The sequence below is a fragment of the Salmo salar genome, chromosome ssa16 (genome assembly GCF_905237065.1).
Source record: "Salmo salar chromosome ssa16, Ssal_v3.1, whole genome shotgun sequence".
In the NCBI taxonomy this organism is placed as follows: domain Eukaryota; kingdom Metazoa; phylum Chordata; class Actinopteri; order Salmoniformes; family Salmonidae; genus Salmo; species Salmo salar.
The window spans coordinates 4,027,548-4,049,161 of NC_059457.1; the positions used below are offsets into that span (position 1 = coordinate 4,027,548).

Sequence of the window (21,614 nt, forward strand, 5' to 3'; positions counted from 1 at the left end):
TCCTCGTAACTTATTTCCAACGGTGGAAAAACATGATGTATTGGGAGAGATATATGTTTTATTCATAGGGGATGGAATTAATGTGAACTGGAGCGAACAAGAAAGAACCTATCAACATTCATGGAAAATACATAATTTTGACATTAGTAAAATAGCCTAATGAATTTCCTACACTGGAAAAACGTGATGTATTTGAAGAGATGGATGGAGTGATGGCACAGTCCATATGAACTGTGTTAGCAGATGGTAAAGCAGGGGATTTATGAGAGAATGGAGAACAGAACTAGCATAGGCTGCATCCAGTTCAAGTCACATTGCATCACCATTCAGTGTGAGAGAGAGAGCGAGAGCGAGCGGAAAGAATTCAAGTGTATTTCTGTGAGAGAAAGTGAAAGCAAAAGACTGGGAGAGAAAACAATTGACAGAGAAGGGAGTGGAAAAGAAAGGACACACTGGTGAGAGAGAAGTAAATGAGGTTGTCTTTCAACCTGCTGTTTCAGATATCGCCCTCCCTGCCAATGTTATCTGACCTTAGTGAGGGGGAGATTACAACACTACCACACTTTTACAGATATGGACATGTGTCTGTTTGTCTGTCTGTGCTGGGGATGAGTAATAAGAGACATGAAGCCACATGAGTTAGGCCCTGAAGGTCTGTCTGTCTGACTAACGCTCTCCATTACAAGCCTTTGTCTTCCCAAACATCGCTCAGGAGCTGGAGAGAGATGTCAGTAAGGCAGGGGGGGGGAAGTTGTTTTGAAGGAAAGAGCAGAGCTACTAAACTAAGCTACCATCTTTTCACTGTCTGACACATAGCTCCCCATTCATTCACTGATCAGGGATAGTCGGTGACGATTCCTGCCCTTCTTCCGCATTCTATTGCTCCATGATTTAGCTCTGACAACTCTTCTGGAATGTTACAGCCAGCTCCTCCGGTCATTTTAGGCCATTTTAGGACAGCGGAGAGGAGATGAGGGAGTCGGTCGGACTCTGGAGTCATCACTGCCAACAGAACAGCTCATAGCCTTCTTCTCATTTGTACAGTTGAGGGTACAGCTCAGCCTCGGAGCACACTGTGTTCCATGGAGAATGAATGGATGGATGGATGGATGGATGAAGGGCGGAAGAATAAATGGCTGGATGAATGAAAGAATTTCACCAGAGTAAATGAATGAATTTGACTAGAGTTTTGATGGCAGTTTCTAACCCATCCCGTCCTTGTTCGCGCCCCCCCCCATCCCCCCAGCCCATTCTGTCCCCTTTCAATGGCTTGGCTCTGTGATCTAGTCTGGAGCCCTGGAGAGTTGGATGTGATCCCTGCTCCCATGAGTAAGTAGGCCGTGCAGAGGACTGGGCTCCAGATCCACTGGGTTAAGGTCAAAGAAGTAGTCACATTCAAGCACTGATTCGGATTTGTTGCCGAGGCAACATTCTTCCCCCAATGTCTAAATGTAAAGTCCCTGCGGGAGGATAGGATGATACTCTGTCTCTTTTTATCAAACCACCTGGCTTACGGTACACACACACACACACACACACACACACACACACACACACACACACACACACACACACACTACAGTCTGTGGTCACACACATAGTTAACCATGATTTCCCCAGATGGACAAACTGATAGTTCCAGCTGTATGCAAAATTGCATTTTACACATAAGTGTGGCTGGCATGGACAGTGGGGATAGGAGGGGGTAGGGGAAAGACTAAGAAAAGCAGGGTAAAGGAGGGAGAGGAGGAAGAAGAGGATGTAAGCAGAGAGTAGAAGTAGGTTAAGCAGCTCAATAAGACCGGGCCTTACGCGACAAATATGTGGTACGTAAACTTGCCACCAGGCACACAACTATTATTTTTACTGTGTCCCTTTCAGGAAATTTGTCTTGCATCTCAAACATAACAGCATCACCATATATAGTGCAAGTCGGGCAATTCCAAGGTAACAGAGTGACGCGGAGACTCACTTTAAAATGTATGACAAGCAAAAACCATTGATTGCAAAGTTTAACAAACCATACACCTATATGCAGAAGTCTACTTTTAACAATTTCCACTGGACATTTTACTCAAACATTAACTTGAAGAATAGTGCAGATGCAAAGTTTAGTAACGGAATGACAGTAAAATCTCCCTACGTTTTTTTATATGACCCCGTTTTCCAAAAACACTTACATATCTACTTCGAGTTAAGACTAAAAGATGTCTGCAGAAAGAATGGTGTGTCGGCTATGATATGACCCTTTGAGTAAAACATTTTTTTCTTTGGGTTATTAAACTACAGTTTTTTTATTTATTTTTTTATTTCACCAGGTAGGCTAGTTGAAAACAAGTTCTCATTTGCAACTGCGACATTTCCAAGATAAAGCATAGCAATTCGACACATGCAACAACACAGAGTTACACATGGAATAAACAAAACCTACAGTCAATAATACAGTAGAACAAAAGAACACAAAAAGTATATATACAGTTAGTGAAGTGGATCAACACCCGGTAACAGAATGACATCATGGGTCCCTGATCTACAGAAATGCATACTGGAGTATTATTCTACACACTGGCTATTATTCTAATGAGCTCCACCCCAAACAAGACCAAATTTGGTTGGTCCGGACCAGAACAAATCTGTACCAATCATAGATGTCTATGTTTCACAAGTTTGGACATCACAATACAACACAGTAGCGAAAAGTATAGTATAGTTCAGTACAGTAGACTACAGCAAAGAAAATAGTATATTTCCATACAGTAGAATATAGTACAGTAGAGCACAGTACAGAAAAGTATAGTTCAGTACAGAAAAGTCCAGTAGAGTAGTATTATATTGTACTTTACTCATGTGTACTCTACGTTACTGAACTATACACTACTTTTCTGTTCTCTACTGTACTGTGCTCTACTGCAACAGTGGTTTGTGACTACTATGACTTCTCGATGTGGCCAATTCAATTGAAGTCATTCTGGTACTGATTTTTTTGGAACTCTGTTACCGATGTGGTAGCAGAGCGACGCGTTTTAATCACTTAATAATTGATCATGTAACCCAGGTCAAGAAATGGGTTAAAAATCGTGTGAAATGTGAGAGAAACGACCAACTAGAATATCAGCCAATCAAAAGTGCACAAATCCTTTAGGTCCCGCCTTCGACGGTTCAATCGTTGCAATCTCGAGCAAGCCTTCTAGAGGAAGCGGCATTTTTATGACAAACTTTCTCCTGGTTGTGAAGTCAGAAAACGGCGCTAAAGCTAGAAATAAAAGCTAGACATATCTTCAGAGAAACACTGACAATTGATGGTCCATTCATCGCATCGTCTTGAGAAGCGGTTGAATGGGTTGATGGACCATTTACTTGGTGAGATGTATTTTTCATGACTGAAGCCACTGTATTAGCGCTGCATTAGCAGTCCAATGCTAACTTTTCTATATGTTAGTGAATATAAATTGTGCCATTTATGCTAATTGCTAAGCAAACTTTTGTAGAAGTAAAAAAACTTTTTCCACGTGAACAATATTGTAACACTAAAGATGCATTTCAAATCAAATCAAAGTTTGTTTGTCATGTGCGTCAAATACAACAGGTGTAGACCTTACAGTGAAATGCTTACTTACAGGCTCTAAACAACAGTGCAAAAAAGGTATTATGTGAACATTAGGTAAGTAAAGAAATAAAAACAACAGTAAAAACAGAGTGAAAAATAACAGTAGCGAGGCTATATACAGTAGCGAGGCTATATACAGTAGTGAGGCTACATACAGACACCGGTTAGTCAGGCTGATTGAGGAAGTATGTACATGTAGATATGGTTAAAGTGACTATGCATATATGATGAACAGAGAGTAACAGTAATGTAAAAGAGGGGTTGGTGGGTGGTGGGTCCCGGGACACAATGCAGATAGCCTGGTTAGCCAACGTGCGGGGGCACTGGTTGGTCGGGCCAATTGAGGTAGTACGTACATGAATGTATAGTTAAAGTGACTATGCATATATGATAAACAGAGAGTTGCCATGCAGTAATAGAGAAAACAGTCTATGGCTGGGGTGGCTGGGGTCTTTGACAATTTTTGGGGTCTTCCTCTGACACCGCCTGGTGTAGAGGTCCTGGATGGCAAGCAGCTTAGCCCCAGTGATGTACTGGGCCGTACGCACTACCCTCTGTAGTGCCTTGTGGTCAGAGGCCGAGCAATTGCCGCATCAGGCAGTGATGCAACCAGTCAGGATGCTCTCGATGTTGCAGCTGTAGAACCTTTTGAGGATCTCAGGACCCATGCCAAATCTTTTTAGTTTCCTGAGGGGGAATAGGCTTTGTCGTGCCCTCTTCACAACTGTCTTGGTGTGTTTGGACCATGATAGTTTGTTGTTGATGTGGACACATGGAACATGAAACTCTCAACCTGCTCCACTACAGCCCCGTCAATGAGAATGGGGGCATGCTCGGTCCTCCTTTTCCTGTAGTCCACAATCATCTCCTTAGTCTTGGTTACGTTGAGGGATAGGCTGTTATTCTGGCACCACCCGGCCAGGTCTCTGACCTCCTCCCTATAGGCTGTCTTGTCATTGATCAGGCCTACCACTGTTGTGTCGTCTGCAAACTTAATGATGGTGTTGGAGTCGTGCCTAGCCGTGCAGTCGTGGGTGAACAGGGAGTACAGGAGGGGACTGAGCACGCACCCCTGGGGGGCTCCATTGTTGAGGATCAGCGTGGCAGATGTGTTGCTACCTACCCCCACCACCTGGGGGTGGCCCGTCAGGAAGTCCAGGATCCAGTTGCAGAGGGAGGTGTTTAGTCCCAGGATCCTTAGCTTAGTGATGAGCTTTGAGGGTACTATGGTGTTGAACGCTGAGCTGTAGTCAATGAATAGCATTCTCACATAGGTGTTCCTTTTGTAAAATCTCTTCAAGAGGACCTTTTCTTGAAGGACACTTAAATACACTATTCTCCACAGCTTTACTGTGTTTGTTGGGACTGATCACCCCCAACTGTGAAATATTGAATCTGTATTCGAATGTAATTTTGTTTTCTGAATTGAACTTTACTGGTGATAATTGATACTATAGAAGGTAGAACTGATTTTACCTGAGGTATTGAAATAGATCCATAGATTACTGAGCTTATTTATTGTGAAATACTATTATTGTGAATTTGTTGTTGAGAACTACAATTTATTTTATTATAAAATAAACATGCCAGCATTAGCACTCTCTCTAAACTTTATATCTCGGTCTTTAGTCTAATCTTTCTATGCTAATCTCATTACTGTTCTTCCCGAATCTAGTCCCAGTGGTCAGTTGGGTTGTTGGTGTTCCATGCTAAGCACATGGTACAATAAACAAAATTGTTATGAATAAAAACAGTAACTAATTGGTAGGTCTACCTTAACTTCTTACTTCTGTGAACTTTTCATTATCTGCAAAACTAAATAGAAATGTTCAACATTATTGTATTTTGATGCATTTATAATATCATAATACTTTTTCTAGGAGACGTTTTTTAACAACCTTTTTCCATCTGTGTGACCAGAAATCAAAGCCTTTGTTTATTCCACATTTTTAGGTTGGAAATGGTTGAAAAATGTATCAATGATTTAATTTCCCAAAATATAGACTCCTAGCTCTCATTTGAAACCAAATTTGATATGCTCCTATAAACTTAACTTAGTGCTCATGGGTCCTTTTACATAGAAATTACTTGCTCCATATAAGCTAGTACACACACACATGTCCAAAAGTATGTTGACACATTCTCGTCGAACGGCCTTCCCCAAACTGTTCCCACAAAGTTGGAAGCACAGAATTGTCTAGAATGTCATTGTATATTGTAATGTTAAGATTTACCTTCACTTGAAGTAAGGGGTCTAGCCCGAACCATTAAAAACAGGCCCAGACCATTATTACTCCCCCACCAAACTTTACAGTTGGCACTGTGCACTGGGGCAGGTAGCGTTCTCCTGGCATCCGCCAAATCCAGATTCACCTGTCGGACTTCGATGGTGAAGCGTGATTCATCACTCCAGAGAACGTGTTTCCACTGCTCCAGAGTTCAATGGCCGCGAGCTTTACACCACTCCAGCCAACGCTTGGCATTGCGCATGAAGTGAGGGTAATCAAGGAGCTTGACTGGAGATGAACAACAACCTCTGTTTGTACTGCTACAGTGTCCCAATACTGAATGAGTTTCAGGGGACAATAAATACTATGTATGTTTATTGTACTTGAGCGTGCTTAAGCGTGCTGATGTTTTGGCAAAAATTGGATGACAGTAGGCACCTGAGAGAGCACCCATGCGTGTGTGGCCAGCAGGACAGATGATGACAGACAGGGTTCTATACGAACATCAAACACAATAAGACTCAACGTTGATTTAACACCGCTGCCATGACAATGGCCACTTTGAGTGACAGCTAGGGTCGCCTGTCTGGACACAGACTGCTCTCTCTCTTCCTCGCTCTCAAGCCATCCTTTGTGACCTAGTAACACCATCGGTCAGAGGGTCTTCAACCAGACTTCTACTATCAGAGAAGACAGACACAGCTCCAGCAGTGGGCCAATAGCCATGGCCATGACAACACTGTCTGTAACCACCATAGCTGTCTCTGGATACCTCATAGGCAGGTCCAAGATATGTAATGACATCCTGAATCTGTATAAAGACAAATCCTTTATACTGTGTTCTTCCATCCAATTGACATCTCCTCACAAAACCGCATCCCCCCCCAAAAAATGTTCACGATACAATCGTATATCAACGCTGTTTGAACAGGACAATAGGACGATGTCATTCCAGACATCGCCCAACCCAAGTCGGCATGGGTCTAGTTTCTACATTCATTTTCCATTACATTCACCCCTGATGAAATAAGCCTACATTGTATAAGATCAATACCAATACTGTTACTTACACAGTAGTTAGATAATATAACTCCTCTCTGGTTGTTACTACAGTCGGCTACACAATACCAGCGCTGTGTAGCTGGCACGGTTCTAGGTTCTACATTCTGATCCATTATTACACAGAACCTGATGAGTCACTCTGAGAAGGGGATTCCAGTTTCCACTAATAACCAGAGCACACTGACTTTGTCTTGGTATTATTATGTAATTACTAAGTACTTAGGCGTAAAAACAAGTAACTACACCAAAGCATCCTAATATGACCAGCTATGCAGACTAATGCTTTGGACTTTACAGAGGTAGATGACAGGCTTAACGATCAAATATACAGTTGAAGTTTGCATAAACCTTAGCCAAATACATTTAAAAACTCTGTTTTTCACAATTTTTGACATTTAATCCTAGTAAAAATTCGCTGTCTTAAGTCAGTTAGGTCACCACTATATTTTAAGTATATGAAATGTCAGAATAATAGTAGAGATAATTATTTATTTCAGCTTTTATTTCTTTCATCACATTCCCAGTGGGTCAGAATTTTACATGCACTCAATTAGTATTTGGTAGCATTGCTTTAAATTGTTTAACTTGGGTCAAACGTTTCAGGTAGCCTTCCACAAGCTTCCCACAATAGTTGGGTGAATTTTGGCCCATTCCTCCTGACAGAGCTGGTGTAACTGAGTCAGGTTTGTAGGCCTCCTTGCTCTCACACGCTTTTTCAGTTCCTCCCACAAATTTTCTATAGGATTGAGGTCAGGGCTTTGTGATGGCCACTCCAATATAGAGGTCGACCGATTATGATTAGATAGATAGATAGATAGATAGATAGATAGATAGATAGATAGATAGATAGATAGATAGATAGATAGATAGATAGATAGATAGATAGATAGATAGATAGATAGATAGATAGATAGATAGATAGATAGATAGATAGATAGATAGATAGATAGATAGATAGATAGATATGAACACTTTAATTTTAACTTAATACATGAATAAAATCTATTTAGTCTCAAATAAATAATGAAACATGTTCAATTTGGTTTAAATAATGCAAAAACAAAGTGTTGGAGAAGAAAGTAAAAGTGCAATATGTGCCATGTAAAAAAGCTAACGTTTAAGTTCCTTGCTCAGAACATGAGAACATATGAAAGCTGGTGCTTCCTTTTAACATGAGTCTTCAATATTCCCAGCTAAGAAGTTTTAGGTTGTAGTTATTATAAGACTATTTCTCTCTATACCATTTGTATTTCATATACCTTTGACTATTGGATGTTCCAATAGGTACTTTAGTATTGCCAGCCTAATCTCGGGAGTAAATAGGCTTGAAGTCATAAACAGCGCAATGCTTGAAGCATTGCAAAGAGCTGCTGGCAAACGCAGTAAAGTGCTGTTTGAATGAAAGCTTACGAGCCTGCTGTTGCCTACCACCGCTCAGTCAGACTGCTCTATCAAATCATTGACTTAATTATAATAACACACAGAATTACGAGCCTTAGGTCATAAATATGGTCAAATCCGGAAACTATCATTTTGAACACATAACGTTTATTCTTTCAGTGAAATATGGAACCGTTCCGTATTTTATCTAACGGGTGGCATCCCTAAGTCAAAATATTCCTGTTACATTGCACAACCTTCAATGTTATGTCATAATTAAGTAACATTCTAGCAAATTAGTTCGCAACAAGCCAGACGGCCCAAACTGTTGCATATACCCTGACTCGGCGTGCAATGAACGCAGGAGAAGTGACACAATTTCCCTAGTTTAATATTGCCTGCTAACATGAATTTCTTTTAACTAAATATGCAGGTTTAAAAAAATATACTTCTGTGTATTGATTTTAAGAAAGGCATTGATGTTTATGGTTAGGTACAGTCGTGCAACGATTGTGCTTTTTTCGCAAATGCGCTTTTTTAAATCATCCCCCGTTTGGCAAAGTTGGCTGTCTTTGTTAGGAAGAAATAGTCTTCACACAGTTCGCAACGAGCCAGGCGGCCCAAACTGCTGCATATACCCTGACTCTGTTGCACAGAATGCAAGACAAGTGACACAATTTCCCTAGTTAAAAGAAATTCATGTTAGCAGTATTAACTAAATATGCAGGTTTAAAAATATATACTTGTGTATTGATTTTAAGAAAGGTGTTGATGTTTATGGTTAGGTACACATTTGTGCAACGACAGTGCTTTTTTTGCGAATGCGCTTGTTAAATCACCCGTTTGTCGAAGTAGGCTGTGATTCAATGATAAATTAACAGGCACCGCATTGATTATATGCAACGCAGGACAAGCTAGATAAACTAGTAATATCATCAACCATGTATAGTTAACTAGTGATTATGTTAAGATTGATTGTTTTTTATAAGTTAAGTTTAATGCTAGCTAGCAACTTACCTTGGCTCCTTGCTGCACTCGCATAACAGGTAGTCAGCCTGCCACGCAGTCTCCTCGTGGAGTGCAATGTAATCGGCCATGATCAAGGTCCAAAAATGCAGATAACCGATTGTTATGAAAACTTGAAAATCGGCCCCAAATAATCGGCCATTCCGATTAATCGGTCGACCTCTACTCCAATACCTTGACTTTGTTGGCCTTAAGCCATTTTGCCACAACTTTGGAAGTATGCTTGGGGTCATTGTCCATTTGGAAGACCCATTTGCGACCAAGCTTTAACTTCCTGATTGATGTCGTGAGATGTTGCTTCAATATATCCACATAATTTTCCCTCCTCATGATGCCATCTATTTTGAAGTGCACCAGTCCCTCCTGCAGCAAAGCACCCCCACAACATGATGCTGCCACCCCCATGCTTCACGGTTGGTATGGTGTTCTTCGGCTTGCAAGCCTCCCCCTTTTTCCTCCAAACATAACAATGGTCATTATGGCCAAACAGTTCTATTTTTGTTTCCTCAGACCAGAGGACATTTCTCCAAAAAGTACGATCTTTGTCCCCATATGCAGTGGCAAACCATAGTCTGGCTTTTTTTATGGTGGGATTTGGAGCAGTGGCTTCTTCCTTGCTGAACGGCTTTTCAGATTATGTCGATATAGGACTCGTTTTACTGTGGATATAGATACTTTTGTACCTGTTTCCTCCAGTTTCCTCCAGCATCTTCACAGCATCTTCACACTTTTGCTGTTGTCCTGGGATTGATTTGCACTTTTCGTACCAAAGTACGTTCATCTCTAGAAGACAGACCGCGTCTCCTTCCTGAGCGGTATGATGGCTGCGTGGTTCCATGGTGTTTATACTTGCGTACTATTGTTTGTACAGATGAGCGTGGTACCTTCAGGCATTTGGAAATTGCTCCCAAGGATGAACCAGACTTGTGGATGTCTACAATATTTTTTCCTGAGGTCTTTCTTTTGATTGTCTCATGATGTCAAGCAGAGGCACTGAGTTTGAATGTAGGCCTTGAAATAGATCCACAGGTACACCTCCAATTGACTCAGGCTAATTGACATAATTTATCAGAAGCTTCTAAAGCCATGACATCATTTTCTGGAATTTTCCAAGCTGTTTAAAGGCACAGTCAATTTAGTGTATGTAAACTTCTGACCCACTGGAATTGTGATACAGTGAATTATAAGTGAAATAATCTGTCTGTAAACAATTGTTGGAAAGATTACTTGTGTCATGCACAAAGTAGATGTCCTAACTGACTTGCCAAAACTATATTTTCTTAACAAGAAATTTGTGGAGTGGTTGAAAAACGAGTTTTAATGACTCCAACCTAAGTGTATGTAAGCTTCCGACTTCATTATTTATTTATTTATTTATATATATATATATAAATAAAAGTCATACATTGCATGATCACTTAGTCTGTGTCCAAAATGTCACCCTATTCTCTATGTACATGTAGTGCACTACTTTTGCCCAGGGCCCATAGCGATGTGATAAAAGGTAATGCACTATATAGGGTGCCATTTGGGATGCCATTTGGGATGCATACTTAATGCTTGTGCAAAAACAGTGGAAAGGCTAACACTGCACTCTTGTACCTGTGTAGTAACACTGTATTTACAACAGTGTAAACAATATTATATTAACCATAGACAATATCTATATTATTAACATGTAATAATACCTTAGAATCATTGAGTGTAATGTCTACATTCATCCATCTAACCTCCCTAACCAAATAGGGTCTTAATCAGCTGACACTCGGTGTAGGGTGCAGTTATCCTTAAACGCTGTTCTTGGGTCAGTTTTCCATTTCCCCCAATAATGCTTCAGGTGAGAATTGACAGAGGGAATGCTAATCCTAGATCTGTACTTAAGGGGAAACTTCACCCCGAAGCCTAACCCTCCGACTGCTGGGTGGCTGCTGTATGCTGAGTGAGACTTTCAGCCTGACTGTAAAGTGAGAAGAAAAAAAAAAGAGTTCGGTGAGAGTTCGGGAGGCCACTATTAGGCCAGCAAACAAATTTTGCTTACACTAGCATGTGTTGTCTATCGCAACTGCATTTCAAGAGGGGCTGCTTTCGGAGCATGAGTGTCAGAATTCCTATGTTAATACCGTAGAGAAAGAGGAAGAGTTTGTATGAATGGCTATGTATAGACCAGAGTTACGGGACGGGGGAGTGTGTGGTGTGGATTCTGTGTGAGTGTGTTTCATGGCAGCTGCTCAGTGAGGACTAGGGAGAGGCGGACACTAACCTTCAGCCAGCTGTCCTTGGCCTGGTCGCTTAAACATGAGCCCTGTCCACCACACACACCCCCACGGTTATGCTCATACACACACAGGAAGGTACCCAAACATGCATTCACAGAATGCATATATGCACTTACTGCTGGCATTTCAAACACACACACACACACACACACACACACACACACACACACACACACACACACAGTTCCCTAAAATAAAATTAGGCACCGAGCAAATTTCAGGTCTGCTGAGCGCAAACTTGAACATTGTGTGTTTACTGTGAACACTGAGGATGTACCCGCTTTAAGTTACAGTTTTAACCGTGGCCAAATGGCTTCTGTGGCTATTTGATCATAATGTAGGCCTACTAGAGTGGCCTACCAGAAAATAATCTGAAGAAAATGCATCCCATAACATTTTAACATGGAAATAGCTGTTCTATCATTCAGCCTACAGTAGCAGCCAATGTGTGGTGTTCAATGCAGGCCTACATTCCATGAGACTTTTTTTTTAAAATATAGGGCTTGACATTAACCTGTTTATCCACTTGTCCTTCAGACAAGGAGGTGACTGAACATGTTGTGTTGTTTGATGCAAAAAAACACTTTACAAAATAAAATGCATTATTCCCATACCATTATTACAGAGAATCAGACAAATTATTCTACCCACTGCCTATTTAGCTTATTCAAGACTGTCTCAAAATACAACACTGCCCCTTTAAGACAAAAACCAAAATCTCTTTACATGACTTGCTTTTCAAATATGTCTAGAAATGTACACGTTTTGTGCTCTTGTAAGAAGCAATCATTCCCCTAAGTACAAATGATCTATAACTGGACTAATATCTCACTAACTAGCAAAGGACATCCACAAAATGTCTACACGTGGCTACATGCAGCTCTCGCTTTGATCTCAAAACAAGCACATTTGATCTCAAAACAAGCACAATCATTCTGTAAACACAGTCCAGTTCAAAGTAAATGGCACAGCTCCATATATGGCAATGGTCTATTTGCATACAGTGCATTCGGAAAGTATTCAGACCCCTTGACTTTTTCGACATTTTGTTACGTTACAGCCTTATTCTAAAATTGATTCAATAATTTTTTTTCTCATAAATCTACACACAATACCCCATAATGACAAAGCAAAAACAGGTTCTTAGAAATGTTTGCTAATTTATATTTTAAAAAAACTGAAATACCTTATTACATAAGAATTCAGACCCTTTGCTATTCAATTTGAAATTGAGCTCAGGTGCATCCTGTTTCCATTGTTCATCCTTGAGATGTTTCTACAATTTGAATGGAGTCCACCTGTGATAAATTCAATTGATTGGACATAATTTGCAAAGGCACACACCTATCTATATTAAGGTCCCACAGACCTTGCCGCCTGGCCAAACTGAACAATCGGGGGAGAAGGGCCTTGGTCATTCTCCAAACACCCGACAGGGCCAACATCCCCCTTATTTGCAAGAGGGGGTGACGCAGGTACAGAGGACGAAGAGCCGGATGCCTGGTCAGGACCCAGAAAAGGCGACTGGGAAAGCTGCCGTTACTGTCAATATTACTCGCCAACGTGTAATCATTGGACAATAAACTAGACGAGGTACGATCACGAATATCCTACCAAAGGGACATAAAAAACTGTAATATCCTATGTTTCAAGGAATCTTGGCTGAATGACGACATGGATATTCAGCTAGCGGGATACACGCTGCACCGGCAATATAGAACAGCACACTCCGGTAAGACGAGGGGGGGGGGACGGTCTGTGCATATTTGTAAACAATAGCTGGTGCACAAAATCTAAGGAAGTATCTAGATTTTGCTCGCCTGAAGTAGAGTATATTGTGATAAATTGCAGGCCACACTACTTGCCTAGAGAGTTCTCAGCTATACTTTTCGTGGCTGTTTATTAACCACCACAGACAGATGTTGTCACTAAGACTGCACCCAGTCAGCTGTATAAGGAAATAAGCAAACAGGAAACCACTCACCCAGAGGCGGAGCTCCTAGTGGCCAGAGACTTTAATGCAGGGAAACTTAAATCAGTTCTACCAAATATCCATCAACATGTTGAATGTGCAACCAGAGGGAAAAAAATTAGAGATCACCTGTAGTCCACACACAGAGACGCGTACAAAGCTCTCCCTCACCCTCCATTTGGTAAATCCGACCAAAACTCTATCCTCCTGATTCCTGCTTACAAGCAAAAATTAAAGCAGGAAGCACCAGTGACACGGTCTATAAAAAAGTGGTCAGATGAAGCAGATGCTAAACTACAGGACTGTTTTGCTATCACAGACTGGAACATGTTCCGGGATTCTTCCGATGACATTGAGGAGTACACCACATCAGTCACTGGCTTTATCAATAAGTGCATCGAGGACGTCGTCCCCACAGTGACTGTACGTACATACCCCAACCAGAAGCCATGGATTACAGGCAACATTCGCACTGAGCTAAAGGGTAGAGCTGCCACTTTTCAAGGTGCGGGACTCTAATCCGGAAGCTTACAAGAAATACTGCTATGCCCTGCGACGAACCATCAAACAGGCAAAGTGTCAATACAGGGCTAAGATGGAATCATACTACACCGGCTCCGACGCTCGTCTTATGTGGCAGGGCTTGCAAACTATTACAGACTACAAAGGGAAGCACAGCCGCAAGCTGCCCAGTGACACGAGCCTACCAGATGAGCTAAATCACTTCTATGCTCGCTTCGAGGCAAGCAACACTGAGGCATGCATGAGAGCATCAGCTGTTCCGGACGACTGTGTGATCATGCTCTCCGTAGCCAACGTGAGTAACACCTTTAAACAGGTCAACATACACAAGGCTGCGGGGCCAGACGGATTACAAGGACGTGTGCTCTGGGCATGTGCTGACCAACTGGCAGGTGTCTTCACTGACATTTCAACCTGTCCCTTATTGAGACTGTAATACCAACATGTTTCAAACAGACCACCATAGTCCCTGTGCCCAAGAACAAAGACAACCTCCCTAAATGACCACAGACCCGTAGCACTCACGTCCGTAGCCATGAAGTGCTACAGATCCACAGAAGCCCGTCAGGAAGTCCAGGATCCAGTTGCAGAGGGAGATGTTTACTCCCAGGGTCCTTAGCTTAGTGATGAGCTTTGAGGGCACCATGGCGTTGAACACTGAGCTGTAGTCAATGAATAGCATTCTCACATAGGTGTTCCTTTTGTCCAGGTGGGAAAGGGCAATGTGGAGTGCAATAGAGATTGCATCATCTGTGGATCTGTTGGGGCGGTATGCAAATTGGAGTGGGTCTAGGGTTTCTGGGATGATGGTGTTAATGTGAGCCATGACCAGCCTTTCAAAGCACTTCATGGCTACAGACGTGAGTGCTATGGGTCGGTAGTCATTTAGGCAGATTACCTTAGTGTTCTTGGGCACAGGCACTATGGTGGTCTGCTTAAAACATGTTGGTACTACAGACTCGGACAGGGAGAGTTTGAAAATGTCAGTGAAGACACTTGCTAGTTGGTCAGCGCATGCTCGCAGAACACGTCCTGGTAATCCACCTGACCCTTCGGCCTTGTGAATGTTGACCTGTCTAAAGGTCTTACTCACATCGGCTGCGGAGAGCGTGATCACACAGTCTTCTGGTACAGCTGGTGCTCTCATGCATATTTCAGTGTTATTTGCCTCGAAGCGAGCATAGAAGTAGTTTAGCTCGTCTGGTAGGCTCGTGTCACTGGGCAGCTCTCAGCTGTGCTTCCCTTTGTAGTCTAATGGTTTGCAAGCCCGACGAGCATCAGGGCCGTTGTAGTATGATTCGATCTTAGTCCTGTATTCAATCTTTGCCTGTTTGATGGTTCGTCAGAGGGCATAGCATTATTTCTTGTAAGCTTCCGGGTTGGAGTCCTGCTCCTTGAAAGCGGAAGCTCTAGCCTTTAGCACAGTGCGGATGCTGTCTGTAATCCATGGCTTCTGGTTGGGGTATGTACGGTCACTGTGGGGACGATGTCATCGATGCACTTATTGATTAAGCCAATGACTGATGTGGTGTACTCCTCAATGCCATTGGAGGAATACCGGAACATATTCCAGTCTGTGCTAGCAAAACAGTCTTGTAACATCTGCTTAACCTCTCTAGGGTAGGTGGCACCAAATCGTCCCACCTACGTAACAGCCAGTGTAATCCCATGGTGCGTTATTCAAAAACCAAAAAAATGCAAAAACTTCAATTTTTCAAACATATGACTATTTTACACCATTTTAAAGACAAGACTCTCGTTAATCTAACCACACTGTCCGATTTCAAAAAGGCTTTACAACGAAAGCAAAACATTAGATTATGTCAGCAGAGTACCCAGCCAGAAATAATCAGACACCCATTTTTCAAGCTAGCATATAATGTCACATAAACCCAAACCACAGCTAAATGCAGCACTAACCTTTGATGATCTTCATCAGATGACAACCCTAGGACATTGTTATACAATACATGCATGTTTTGTTCAATCAAGTTCATATTTATATCAAAAACCAGCTTTTTACATTAGCATGTGACTAGCATGTGACTAGCATTCCCACCGAACACTGCCGGTGAATTTACTAAATTACTCACGATAAACGTTCACAAAAAGCATAACAATTATTTTAAGAATTATAGATACAGAACTCCTCTATGCACTCGATATGTCCGATTTTAAAATAGCTTTTCGGTGAAAGCACATTTTGCAATATTCTCAGTAGATAGCCCGGCATCACAGGGATAGCTATTTAGACACCCAGCAAGTTTAGCACTCACCAAAGTCAGATTTACTATAAGAAAAATGTTATTACCTTTGCTGTCTTCGTCAGAATGCACTCCCTGGACTTCTACTTCAATAACAAATGTTGGTTTGGTTCAAAATAATCCATAGTTATATCCAAACAGCGGCGTTTTGTTCGTGCGTTCAAGACACTATCCGAAAGGGTAAATAAGGGTGACGAGCATGGCGCAATTCGTGACAAAAAATTCTAAATATTCCATTACCGTACTTCGAAGCATGTCAACCGCTGTTTAAAATCAATTTTTATGCCATTTTTCTCATAAAAAAGCGATAATATTCCGACCGGGAATCTGCGTTTAGGTAAACAGACGAAAGAAAATAAAGCATGGGGTCGACTCGGGCACGCACCTAAGCCCATAGTACTCTGATCGGCCACTTGCCAAAAGCGATAATGTGTTTCAGCCAGAGGCTGCCTCGATATCGTTCAGCTTTTTCCCGGGCTCTGAGAGCCTATGGGAGCCGTAGGAAGTGTCACGTTAGAGCCAAGATCCTCAGTCTTCAATAAAAAGAGCCAAGATGAAACACAACTTGTCAGACAGGCCACTTCCTGCATGGAATCTTCTCAGGTTTTGGCCTGCCATTTGAGTTCTGTTATACTCACAGACACCATTCAAACAGTTTTAGAAACTTTGGGGTGTTTTCTATCCAAAGCCAATAATTATATGCATATTCTAGTTACTGGGCAGGAGTAGTAACCAGATTAAAACGGGTACGTTTTTTATCCGGCCGTGTCAATACTGCCCCCTAGCCCTAACAGGTTAATCTGACCACTTTTTTATTGATCTAGTCACTGGTGCTTCCTGCTTTAATTTTTGCTTGTAAGCAGGAATCAGGTGGATGGATTTATGGTCAGATTTGCCAAATGGAGTGCGAGGGAGAGCTTTGTATGCGTCTCTGTGTGTGGAGTATAGGTGGTCCAGAAATCTTTTCCGTCTGGCTGCACATTTAACATGCTGATAGAAATTTGGTAAAACTGATTTAAGTTTCCCTGCATTAAAGTCTCCGGCTACTATGAGAGCCGCCTCTGGGTGAGCGTTTTCTTGTTTGCTTATGGCGGAATACAGCTCATTCAATGCTATCTTAGTGCCAACCTCTGACTGAGGTGGTATGTAAACAGCTTTGAAGAATACAGATGAGAACTCTCTCGGTAGAAAGTGTGGTTTACAGCTTATCATGATATACTCAACCTCAGGCAAGAAATAGCTCGATACTTCCTTAGGTATAGTGCACCAGCTGTTATTTACAAAAATACATAGTCTGCCGCCCCTTGTCTTACCAGACGACGCTGTTCTATCCTGACGGTACATCGTATAACAAGCCAGCTATATGTTGATATTGTCGTCATTCAGCCACGACTCCGTGAAGCATAAGATGTTAGTTTTTAATGACCTGTTGGTAGTTTAATCTTCCCCGTAACTCGTCGATTTCATTGTCCAAAGATTGCATGTTTGCTTGCAGAATTGAGGGAAGTGGGGGTTTATGCGATCGCCAACGAATTCTCAAAAGGCAGCCCGCCCTCCGGCCTCTCTTTCTCCGCCTCCTCTTCACACAGATCACGGGGGTCGAGGCCTGTTCCCGAGGGAGCCCTATATCCTCCGCCTCGGGCTCGTCAGAGTCGTGAAAGAAGAAAAAGGATTCTGCTAGTTCATGGTAAGTAATCGCAGTCCTGACATCTAGAAAAGTTATTTTCGGTCATAAGATACGGTAGCAGCAACATTATGTACAAAATGAGTAAAAAAATTCAGTTACAAACAACGCAGGTAAACGAACAGAAAAAACACAATCGGTTGGGGGCACGTAAAACGTCTTGCCTTCTGCTCCGGCGCCATCTTAAATCCCACTCCTATACGTTCTGCCTACAACATCTCTTGCACAGTTTGTTTTGTTTCGGTATGTTGCATTGAAAGTGCCTAATATTGCATTGATTCGATCACAATTACCGAAGGAAAACGTCGATAGTGTTAATAGGGAAAACTCGAAAACAGTAGTCACCAACCTTTTCTGAGTCAACATCACTTTGAGTCAAAATGCAAGCCGAGATCTACCGCTCAGATTTGTATTTTTACATTACTTAAAAAACAAGTGTGATGGCATACACACCTTCACAAGCCATCTGATATATCCTACCCTACCCTGTGGGGATCAGTGCTGCGTGGCTACAGCTGTTTCACAGAATGTCATGTTAGCGTGCCTTACAATTCCACCACCATCCCAAAGGTCTTCACCAAGGTAATACAACGACATCAAACACACACACACACACACACACACACACAGGAAAGACTCAACTCCACCTTGGTGGTAACCATCTCCTTACAACCTCAGTGGGGCACCATGTAACACACAGGGGTATTTACACACAAAAGCTTGACATTTCTGAACCAAAAAGAAGAAACAGCCCCACAACCAGATCTAAACATGAGTTAACGTTTGAATCACAGGCTGACATGAGAGAAACTACAACTTCCACTGCAACCAGCCACTGAGAAGGACTACAACTATATACACATTGGTTATTACAACTCTACAATGCCGGTAATCAATAACACTATAATGATCAGCTCCAGGCTAAACTAAACTTGCAGCTAGTGGCTGCTCTGGGTCAGCAGTCTGTTCGTGTGTGTACTGTTCCTCAGGCTGAGTGAGCTCGCATTCAGAACAATGACGTCTTCCTTCAGGACATCCGGACAACCCCCCCACACACACACACACACACACACAGAGAGGGTCGTGTAACGGGTTAAGCACAGTCAAACAGTAACCATTAAAGGAAGAGGAATCCCACCAAAAGGAAGGAATACCATGAAAACAACTGACTACCACTTGCGTCACCCTTGAACCCACAAACACTTTCCTGTAGTCTGCTGTAAACCTGCTCTACAGGGTTCTGTCTGCCAAATGGCAAGGCTCCTTCACGCCAAATAGAATTCAAAGGTTTTCAAGTCAAATGAATCACTACTATTTCAAATACTTATTTACAGGCCCTTCCCAACAATAAATATAAAAATAATAACACAAGGAATAAATACATGGATACTGGTTGCAATCCATTGAATACCACTGTGATAGCTTCCTGTGATATGTTAACTAGTAAATCCTTTTGGGGATATATGGGGATATATACCATGGGTCAAATGTAATATTATTTCATTCAAATCCCCCCCATTATGTAACTTAAAAATATTCCAAGCCTGGTTTACAGCAGAGATTACTTTGTTCTAGAAATGTTTTGGAAAACACAAACATGTAGATGGATTTGAAATGTAGGTCAGTAAATTAATTTGGGGTATCACTTTACAATAGGGAATACAAGCCAAGTCGATACAATCATACATAAGCCTGCATACTGTAGTGTACAATAACTAGTAGGGACAATGTGGTGTTACTATTTTCAACTAATAGTTTCGTTTAGTTCCTCTTAAACCCTGTTGTTTCCTCATTAAACGACAACATACAGTATTTCTGCGAATTCAGCACTTCCAAATAGCGCACGCTTATCTATCCCATATATATATATTTTTAAACATGACAGCAGTGGCTTAGCTCCTGTCTGTGTACCTTTTAAATGTTTCATTATTCTGTGTGAAGAGTATCCAGTTTACCTTCCACAGCCTAATAGGCAGGCCGGGACAACGCCAATTTGAATAGAAACAGCTTGTCCCCCACGATAGAAAGCAATTCACACACACACACACACACACACACACATACATAGGGGAGCGCTGTGAAGTAAACATTGCAACATTGTTACCCCATTTTGTGACAACGCGGGGTGGAATGTGTCTTGTTGTGGCCGCCACAACTGGTTGCTATCATCAAGCCACTTGCACAGTATATGCATTTGCGTCAATTTCCTAAGGACCCATCCGAATTTTTTTTACCATAGCGCTCACCAGAAACGATGTGCGTTGTTCCGACCGGTGTCCCCGTCCCCGGAGCTTCTTTTCATGCCGGATGCCGTCCCGATGTAAAAAGAGGAATGCTTTGTTGTCTCGATGTAGTAGTTTCTTATCTCCAATAATGTCACCTAAATCCGCGAGGATGTTGCTCCCACCATGGCTATCGAGGATTCGAAGTTAGAACCTTTATGGGGGGGTGGGGGGCAGTAGCGAGTGAACTGTTCCCTTTTCGGTTGGAGAACATGCCAGCGTGAGAAACCGATGACGACGATGGATCGGTCTTGAGGGGTGCGAGCTCAGCTGTGTGTGCCTGCCTGGCTACTGCTTGCTGACGGTGCCGCCACCGGCTTGTCATCGAACGTATTTTTTTCCGACAGAAGAATTTCAACCCTGATCACTAGGGGAAATAGCGCCACCCACTTCGCTATGATCGCCAGTTCATTGTTAGAAACTTCATTAAATTACCGAACTGTTTCAAAAAAAAAATCTAGTTTGAGAAACAGACGCCTCACAAATCCTAAACTGGCAGTTTCATTAAATAGTATCCGCAAAACAACAGTCTCAAAGTTAACAGTGAAGAGGCAACTCCTGGATGCTGGCCTTCTAGGCAGAGTTCCTCTGTCCAGTGTCTGTGTACTTTTGCCCATGTTAAACCTTTTATTTTTGTTGGCCAGTCTGAGATATGGCTTTTTCTTTGCAACTCTGCATAGAAGGCCAGCATCCTGGAGTCGCCTCTTCACTATTGACGTTGAGACTGGTGTTTTACGGGTACTATTTATTGAAGCTGCCATTTGAGGACTTGTGAGTCGTTTGTTATTCAAACTAGACACTCTAATGTACTTGTCCTCTTGCTCAGTTGTGCACCGGGGCCTCCCACTCTTTCTATTCTGGTTAGAGCCAATTTGTGCTATTCTGTGAAGGGAGTAGTACAGTGTGTTGTACGAGATCTTCAGTTTCTTGCCAATTTCCCACATGGAATAGCCTTCATTTCTCAGAACAAGAATAGACTGATGAGTTTCAGAACAAAATTCTTTGTTTCTGGCCATTTTGAGCCTGTAATCGAACCCACAAATGCTGATGCTCCAGATACTCAACAAGTCTAAAGAAGGCCAGTTTTATTGCTTCTTTAATCAGGACAACCGTTTTCAGCTGTGCTAACAATTGAAAAATGTTTTTCTAATGATCAATTAGCCTTTTAAAATGATAAACTTGGATTAGCTAACCCAACGTGTCATCTGAACACAGGAGTGATGGTTGCTGATAATGGGCCTCTGTACGCCTATGTAGATATTTCTGATCAATTTGATGTTATTTTAATGCTTTTCTTTCAAAAACAAGGAC

At 42.0% G+C, this 21,614-nt stretch overlaps 1 protein-coding gene across 4 annotated transcripts in view; it reads right to left on the bottom strand.

The window, feature by feature from the left end:
- Positions 1-20,650, bottom strand: part of LOC106573057 (cyclin-dependent kinase 17) — a 63,708-nt gene extending 43,058 nt beyond the window's left edge. For 2 of the 4 annotated variants that reach the window (XM_014147710.2, XM_014147707.2), the window contains exon 1: positions 20,268-20,649. Coding sequence is in view for 2 of the 4 variants with exons in the window: in XM_014147707.2 (XP_014003182.2) it covers positions 20,268-20,323 (56 nt within the window). In the remaining 2 variants the exon portion in view is untranslated. Of the gene's footprint in view, positions 1-20,255 lie in introns of all 4 variants that reach the window. The other 2 variants (XM_014147708.2, XM_014147709.2) reach the window with 2 other exon arrangements.
- Between the last annotated feature and the right edge of the window lie 964 nt (positions 20,651-21,614).